General features: G+C 36.6%; 1 protein-coding gene across 1 annotated transcript; it reads left to right on the top strand.

Annotated features, from left to right (window-relative positions):
* The first annotated feature begins 259 nt into the window (after positions 1-259).
* On the top strand, positions 260-1,946 carry LOC133302213 (uncharacterized). Its single transcript, XM_061501956.1, has 4 exons — positions 260-650; positions 747-1,091; positions 1,246-1,577; positions 1,809-1,946. Exons 1-4 carry the CDS (start codon positions 260-262, stop codon positions 1,944-1,946), a joined length of 1,206 nt encoding a protein of 401 aa, XP_061357940.1.
* The last annotated feature ends 7,202 nt before the right edge of the window (positions 1,947-9,148 follow it).

Below are 9,148 nucleotides of genomic sequence, written 5' to 3'. Positions count from 1 at the left end.
AGGGAACTCTGTAGATTGTATGATTGTGTTTAGTGTTGTGTAGTTGTCTGTAGACTCTTTGTGATTATTGTATATGTGATTCCTTAGTGTGGGTGTGATCAGCTCATTCCTTTGTGTTACATGTACAGTTATCATGAGATGACTCCGTGGTAACCGCGGGGCACCGAATGCAATTCCTGTTCAGCCTGATCCTATAGCTGCAGTGTTGACTGCTCTGCAGAATGAAACTGCTGCAAATAGGACTACTACTGAGAATCTCATGAAAGCAAACCAAGAATTGCTTCAACCATTCGTCACTGAGATGAAGGCTAAGAGAAATGCCCAGAGGAGGGATGATTCTCCTCCACACACGGCTACGATGACTCCTACACCTACGCCTACACCTGTTATGACTCCTCAGCAGGGGGAGAGCGAGGCTAGTCATCACACTGGTGATGCTAGTCAACATACTGTTGTTGTTGACCACTTTGGAGAGGCGGATGCGGAAGAGAGAAGGATGATCTCTTTCCAGAAACACAAGCCTCCATCCTTTTTGGGGTCTAAGGATCCTAAGGTAGTCAATACATGGCTACAAGGCATGGAGAAGATATTTCAAGTTATGAGGTGTCAGGATCCTCAGAGGCTAAGGTACTCAATATATATGCTGGAAGGTGAGGCACATGAGTGATGGTGCAATGCGTCGAGGCCATTTGAGATACAAGGACAAGAAATGACCTGGCCACTATTCCAAAATTTGTTTCATGAAGAGTACTTTCCTAGAGATGCTAGGGAAGCGAAGCAGGGAAAGTTTGATAGATTGGTGCAAGGCACCATGTCAGTGGATGCTTATGTGGTGAAGTTTAATGAGCTTGTAAAGTTTGCTAATTATGGCAAGGTTCTACCTACCCCGGATTTCCTGGCTGCTAAGTTCCAGAGGGGACTTAATGAGAAAATAGCGAAGCGTATGTCTAATACGGCGGTGCAAAGCTTTGTGGATCTTGTTACCCAATGCAAAAGGGTAGAGACGGTTTATAGGAGGTACCCGAAGTCCGATGCTTCTTGTGAGCAAGAGGTGAAGAGGAATGCTAATCCTTTCGATTCACCCTGGAAGGGTAATAACAAAGGCAAGGGTTTATAAGTGAGTCAACCTTCCAGGGCAATTCAAGAGGGGTGGAGTCTCGGGAGGCGGACCAAATGATAGATATTTTACCCCACAATGCGGGAAGTGCAAGAAATACCACAAAGGTCAGTGTGGTTGGGCTCCAGGTGCTTGCTTTAAGTGTGGTCAGACTGGCCACTTTGCTCGAAACTATACTTTTTCTGCCGGGCAAGCCGCAAATCTGCAGGCCTTGCCGATTTCTGCTACCACTACTGATGTTATTCCTACGATTGGACGCATCTATACTACAAATGTCCAACATTCTTATAAGGCTCCGAACTTAGTTAAAGGTATAATTTTCATTGCTAATCATGATTTATCTGTGTTGTTTGACTCTGGAGCGACCCATTCTTTTATTGCGGAATATGTGGCTATGGGGTTGAATTTAAATGTAACAAAGATAGATTCCCCGATGCATATTACTACTGCTACAGGAAAGGTTAGTGATTCTTCCTTCATTTGTAAAGATGTTGAGTTTGTGTATGAAGGCAGGGGTTACACTATTGATTTGATTATCTTACCGCTGGTCTCGGTTAATTTGATATTGGGTATGTACTGGTTGTCTAAAAACTGCGCAATGATTGATTGTTGCGGAAAAAGGTAAATTTTACCTCCTGAGAAACCCGCTGTTAGTCCTTCTTCGTATTTGTCTGTGTGTCAAACTATTAAGGCCTTGAAGGCTGGGAATTTGGGCTATGTACTATTGGGTTGTCTGGTTGGTGAGAAAGAAGTGGAGATTTCTAATATTCCGGTAGTGAAGGAATTTATGGAGGTGCTTCCAGACGGAATACCTGAGTTTCCACCATAGAGGGAGATTGAGTTCGCTATTGACTTGTTGCATGGTGTGGGGCCTATCTCTTTGGCTCAATACCAAATGTCACTATAGGAATTGGCGGAATTAAAGAAGCATATTGAAGAGTTGTCAGCAAAGAATTTCATACGACCTAGTGTGTCCCCGTGGGGAGCACCAGTGATATTTGTAAAGAAGAAAGATGGAAGCATGCGACTGTGCACTGATTACCGGCTATTTAATAAAGTGACGGTTAAGAACAAGTATCCTCTACCAAGAATTGACGATCTCTTGGATCAACTTCGAGGTGCTTGTGTCTTTTCGAAGATTGACCTTCGGTTTAGATATCACCATATCCGGATTAAGTCGGAGGATGTACCTAAAACAGCTATCTGATCCAGATACGGACATTATGAGTACCAGGTGATTCCATTTAGACTCACTAATGCTCCGGTGGTGTTCATGGATTACATGAATCACATCTTTAAACCTTATTTGGCTCAATTTGTTATTGTATTCATTGATGATATTTTGATATATTCCAAGAGTAAGGAAGAGCATACAGATCATCTGAGAACTGTGTTGCAGATGTTGAAAGATAAAAAGTTGTATGCCAAACCATCGAAGTGTGAATTTTGGCTCTCGGAGGTGCAATTCTTGGGTCATGTGATTTCAACTAACGGTGTTGCAGTGGACCCAAGCAAGATAGAAGCAGTAATGAATTGGGGACGTCCTAAAACGATGACTGAAATTAGAAGTTTTTTAGGTTTAGCCGGTTATTACCTTAGATTTATCGAACGGTTTTCTAAAATGGTACTACCATTGACCCGCTTAACACGAAATGATACTTCTTTTGTGTGGACGCAGGAATGTGAGGAGTGCTTTCTGAATCTTAAAGAGAAATTTATTTTTTTCCAATTATTTTAACTAATTCATTTGTCCATTCATAAATAATATTATAAATTATTATAACGTAAGATTTAATGAGTAGCACATCAGAAATTTATTTCCTTTATACCTCAGTTTATTAAATTTTAATTTTAACAACTTATATTTTTATTATAAATTAAATATTTTACATGTGTAATCATTTATTTGCTTTATACTTTGTTTAATCAAATTCCATTTTTTGATAATTTCAATTTTTGCTTTATATTCTTTTCCCACCTATCAAGTTCAAAATTCAAATTTAAAAAGTTTAAATTTTATATATTAAATATTTTCTCACCTAATAGACATAATCTTAATATTATTAATAGGTTTAACAATTTTTCATACATAAAGTAGTGAGAATCATTCAAATAATATGTAAAATATTTAATGGCAAATATCTTTTTACAATACAGGAGTTGGATGGTCACTGGTCACTAAGGGTGCGCATGACAACCTTCCCGGAAATTTTTTTTATTTTAATTTCTGTTCTCGGGAACAGAAATGGATAGGAAACTCGTTTGGTAAAATCAGTTTATTTTTTGTTCTCGGGATGAACCGATTTAATTTTTGTGCTGGAGAACAAAAAAGAGAATCAGAAAATTTCTGCTTTTGTGTTCCCGAGCACAAAATGAGGAACATTTATCTCTCTCAATCACTCTCCACCTTTACCATCATCACCACCACCACCATCATCCCGACACGACTGCCACCACCATCGTCGCCGCCGTCATCGTACCACTAGTACCGTCGTCACCACCCTTCACCACCACGATGCCACCGCCACCATTACCACCACCTCCATCCATCACTACCATTATGCCACCGTCACCACCACCACAACTACCACCGCTGCCACCACCACTATCACTATCACCACCACCATCACCACTATCGCCATCAACCACCACCATCATCATCGCAACCACTGCCGTCACCGCCATCACACGCCACTGCCACCATTCCATCGCCACCACTACCACCACCACGACGCCACAACTACCATCACCACCACTGTCACCAACCACCACTACCATTGTCGCAGCCACTATCGTTACCACCAGCGCCGTCGCCGCCATCGCCGCCGCCACCACCAACCACCACCATTATCGTCACAGCCATTACCGTCACCACTACAACCATAGCCACCATTACACCACCCCCACTACCATCACCACGCCATCGCCACCACTACCACCACCGCCACCATCACCATCACCACTGTCACCTACCACCACCGCCACTGTCACCACCACAACCACCATGATGCCTTCACAAACACCACTACCATGCCACTGCTGCCATTATTGCCGCCACTAACCACCATACCCACCACCATTATCGCACTTATTGCCGTCACCTCCACCACTACCATCCCCACCACTACCACCGCCGCCACCATTACCACCGCCATCTTCGCAGCCACTGCCGTCACAAACACCACCACTATCTTCACCACGTCACTGCCACGACCACTACCATACCACCGCTGCCACCACCACCATGCCACTCGCCGTCACCACCACCACAACCATACCATATGGAAAGGAAAGTGATGATCCAAATTTTTTTTATATTTAATAGAAATTATTTTTTGTAATATTATTTGTTGTGTTATCAAACACAATTCTCATTCTCGGAATAAAAATAGAACATGTTATCAAACACATTTTTTTTCTCAGAAACTGTTTCAAGGCATAGAAATAGAAAAGAATTGTTTCTTTTCAGAAACAGTACTAGGGAATAGAATGGTTGTCATGCACACCCTAAATGATCATTAATTTTTACAGTGATTAAATTTTTAAAATTTTAAGTTTTTACAGAAGGATAAATGTCATTTTTATTTAATTTTTAAAATTTAAAATTTAATTTTTTTATTAATTATACATATTTTTTAAAATTTAATTTTTTTATTTTTATTTATAATTTTTAATATTGGCTATACATATATATTTAAAACGTTTAAGTTAAAAAATAAAAAAAAAACATTTTCATACATATGTTTTTCTCTTTTGTAATATTTTTTTAAGTTTAACTTTTAATTTATTTTCTTTAAAAGTATAAATGTCACATTTCTTATTTTTTTAATTTAAATTTCAAATTTAAATTATTTTTAATCAACTATACATATTTTTTTATAATTTAATTTTTTTCGTTTAATCTATAATCTATTATATTAAATTTAAATTTATTATATATCTTTTTTCTCACTATAGAAACATTGAATACTGAACTTTTTTTTTCCACCTATCAAGTTTAAAATTCAAATATAAAAAGATTGAATTTTAAATATTAAATATTTTTTACCCAATAGATATAATAAAAAATAGTATTAATATGCTTAATAATTTCTAATGCAAAAATTAAGTAGTGGGAAATATTAAAGTGGTCTGTAAAATCATAGTTATTAAAACTGGACCGACCCGGCCGGGTCGACCCGAGAACCAGTAAACCGGTCATATAACCGGTCCGGTTGAAGCAACGGACCGTCCATGCATCAGAACCGGTACGACTCGGTCCGACCCGTCCGGTTTTTATGAAAATCGATGACCCGGTCGGTTAACCGGTGACCCGGCCCGGTCCTAAAAAAAAAATCCAAATTTTTAAAAATAAAAATAAAAAATCATAATGGACATATTTGAATATTTTTTTTCTTATTAACTTACATAAGTTATTATTGACTTACATAAATTATGTACCAACAACCCTAATATTATCTCAATTGTGCATTACGCAAAATTTTTTGATTTGATTTATAGTTAGAGATGTGATTTTCTGAATTCAAAGCCCAGTACTATGATCATTATATTTATATTATCCTTTATTGGATAATAATATGTGATTTATTATTTTTTATATTAAAATATTTGAATTTTTTTTTTAGATATTTGGGTATATTTATAATTTTTTAATATAAATTATAAAATTGCATAAAATTACCGGATCATGCGGTTGAACCAGTGACTCACTGACTCAGGACATTGACCGGGTCAGTTTTAATAACATTGTGTAAAATACTAACACCAATTAGCAAAATCAAACCTATCAAACTAATAACCTACATTAATGATTTTCAAATTTATTTCAATATGTTTATTTAATTTTTTTTTTCAAAAAGTCAAAAATTAAAATTACAAATGCTATAGAAGGTCATCATTAATAGCATTAAAATTTCAACTTTTTTGGCTATCATCATTTTTTAATCATCTCATTTTTTAATGCATTTAATTACTGGAATTGCACGAAGTAATGACCTACATAAATGGTTTTCAAATAAAATTCAATCTGTTTGTTTAGGTTTTTTTTTTTAAAAAAAGCCAAAAATTGAAATTCCAAATAATACAGAAGGCCATCTGTAACAGCCCGTTACGTACCAAAAATATTATCATTGCAAAGCGCAGTTACAATCACAGTAATTGAGTTAATTAAATTACGGGTAAACTTTTTCTTTCATTGAATCCTCATTGTTAACCATTAACCATTTCTGTAACTAATTAAAACAACGTCGTAATTGTAAATGCAAAACTCGCGGAAGCAGAAAACATACTAATTATCATCTCTCTAAGCAATACCATTGATTTTAAATTTCAGAAAACACATTTTCAAAATTTTACATACTGTTAATCGATTACCCAAAAATGGTAATCGATTACCAAAGGCTCCAGAATGAGACAGTAGCCAATTTTGGGCTCCCCTGTTTTTGGTAATCGATTACCTAGACATAGGTAATCGATTACCCATGTCAAGGTAATCAATTACTTTGAACGCAGTAGCTCAAATTTGCGTCCCCTGTTTCAGGTAATCGATTACCAATGAAAGGTAATCGATTACCCTTCTGTAAAAATGACATATGACAGCTTTAAAAACACAAAATGAGTGATGTAACTTACTCGTAACACCTTAATACTTAATATACATCTTACACTAGTACTAATGTAGGCTCTAGGCCCTTCCATCATACATTTTCATTATGTAATGCATCAATTACAAAATTCGCAATATTATAGCCATTTTACACATCAAATGGTCTATTTACAACACAAGTCTTACAATGCCTCCAAAATACAAAATATGTGGCCATGGACAAGTTCCATGCTCACTCAAAATACAAATATAGCAAGAGGCATAAATGTACATCAATTACATAGACTTAGAATCTAGTCATGAACACCACAAAAGCATGGAAATCTCAACATGCAATATGTTCATGATCTAAGTCCTAAATGCTAAATGTCATACTATGTGCATCAAATACTCTCCTCCAAAATGCCATGCTATCCATATGCACCTCATGCTAGAATCCTCCACTAAGCGGGCCTCTTGCCCGAAGCTCCTTCATGCTCACTGTAGCCTGAAATGATGTCCCCAAACGCGGGGTGAGATATACAAATATATCTCAGTAAACCAAGGGTACTAGAGGATTACTCCACCCTGTGGCTCACTCAATGTGCAACAATAACATCATGTAAAATGCATAACATACAAAAGCACAACAATTGGGCACAAATCCAAGAACATCCACATATGAATTCCGTTCAAAACCTTCATCTTTAACCTGTATGGCCTCTTCCTATTAGGGGCCAACTTGCCTTGCTTGGCATTTTTGTTGTCCATGTAATCTTTGCGCAGGACAAGATCGCTAACATTGAATTACCTTGGTTTGACCTTCTTAATGTGCTGGACTCGTGCTAGTTGTTTGGAAGCTAGGTCTTGAAACCTGACCACTTGATATGCCTCTAGCATATAATGTTTTCAAGGCTTAAAAGAGCAAGGATTTAATCTAAATTAACCTAGAAATATTCATAATCATGAGAAAGATTGTTAATTCATGCTCAGATTTACTCTCACTAGAAATCTTGTGTTTTGTAGGAAATTTACATTGAAAAGAGAACAATTCAAGCGAGCAAGATGAAAGGAAACTCCAATTCCTCAGTGCTAGAAGCGCAATAATGGCATTGATGGCACCAAAATAGCTTGAAGCCCCTGTTTTACAATGCTACTAGTGCGGGTACCGCACCAAGAGTGCCGGCACTGAACTAATTGTCCATGTCTGTACCACGGAAGCCACACTAACAACGCCAAAGCCTAAATCCACTATTATTTTTACCATGCCAGTATCGCGTGAGTGGCGCCAGAAGCACGTGACATTTTTAGTGGAATCAAGTTGTATATAAAAAAGACTACGTGCAAAGATTTTGTGGAGATTTGATGCATAATATAAAAAGGAGAAACCAAACCCTTATGGGTAATCTTTTGGCAGGAGCAACTTGAGGAGCAGATTCTACATAACGTTCTTGGAGAATTCTTGTTGAAGATTGATGATTCAAAGAGAAGGAAGCTTAGAGAGATTGATCAATCATTGATACTTCTTCTTCTTCCTCTTCTCAATGACTTCTTCTATTTTCTTTAATTATTTTATTTTGTTTAAGCCAGCTTTGTCTGGCTAGTTTTCTCTTGAAGTTAGGGTTATGGATCCGACATGAATCCTTGTGTTGGTTTAAATTTGTTTCTTTAGTAAATTGTCTTAGATTGTTTGTGTTTTACCTTGGATTAAATTTATATATTCTTATATGAATTGATCGTTCTTTTAGGGATTTGAGGGTTAGGGTTCACAATAGGCATATTGGGATTATAATCTTGACAGGGGTAAAACACAAGTTCTTTGCATGATCTAGATATAGGCTTTCTTGGATTGCAAACTTTTAGGATTCATCACGCTTAATGCTTAATCTAAGAGAAATTACTAAGACATTAAAGTTCTAATTGGGTTAAAGTCACTAAGAAATTAGGATTTAACTAACTAATTATCAAGAAGGTGAATTGTTTGAAACAATTGAGATAGTTTATTATTGAGATTAATTTAATCTATTCAAGGAGGATCGAATGTGAAATTTTCCCTAACTATAGTCTCCGTATTTGAATTCTTAATACACATTTTAGTTCTCATCGTTCTTAGTTTGAATTACTACTGCTTGCAACTGTCTTTATTTTTAGTTCTTTCATTAAAAACTACTCTTCTCTACACTTATTGATCTGTTTAAATTAGAGGAATAGTGAGAATAGTACTTGGTGCAATTAATCATCATGGAAACGATAACTTACTTATTACTCTATTACTTGTACGACCGGTATACTTGTTGTGATCGCAACAATTGATAATAAGGATGAAAGTGCACCAAAGTTTATTGGGCCTTTGGATGCCTTTCCAATGTCAATTAGGTACAATTAAAGTTAAGGGATTAGTTGTAGAAACAAACATTTCAAGCCAAAATTTTCAGAAATCGGTGAGG

The sequence above is a fragment of the Gastrolobium bilobum genome, unplaced genomic scaffold (assembly GCF_033153095.1).
Source record: "Gastrolobium bilobum isolate Gb01-03AN ecotype WA unplaced genomic scaffold, APGP_CSIRO_Gbil_v1 utg10602, whole genome shotgun sequence".
Classification (NCBI taxonomy): Eukaryota; Viridiplantae; Streptophyta; class Magnoliopsida; order Fabales; family Fabaceae; genus Gastrolobium; species Gastrolobium bilobum.
The sequence above is the reverse complement of the archived record's forward strand: the minus strand, read 5'-3'. Positions and strand labels throughout refer to the sequence as shown.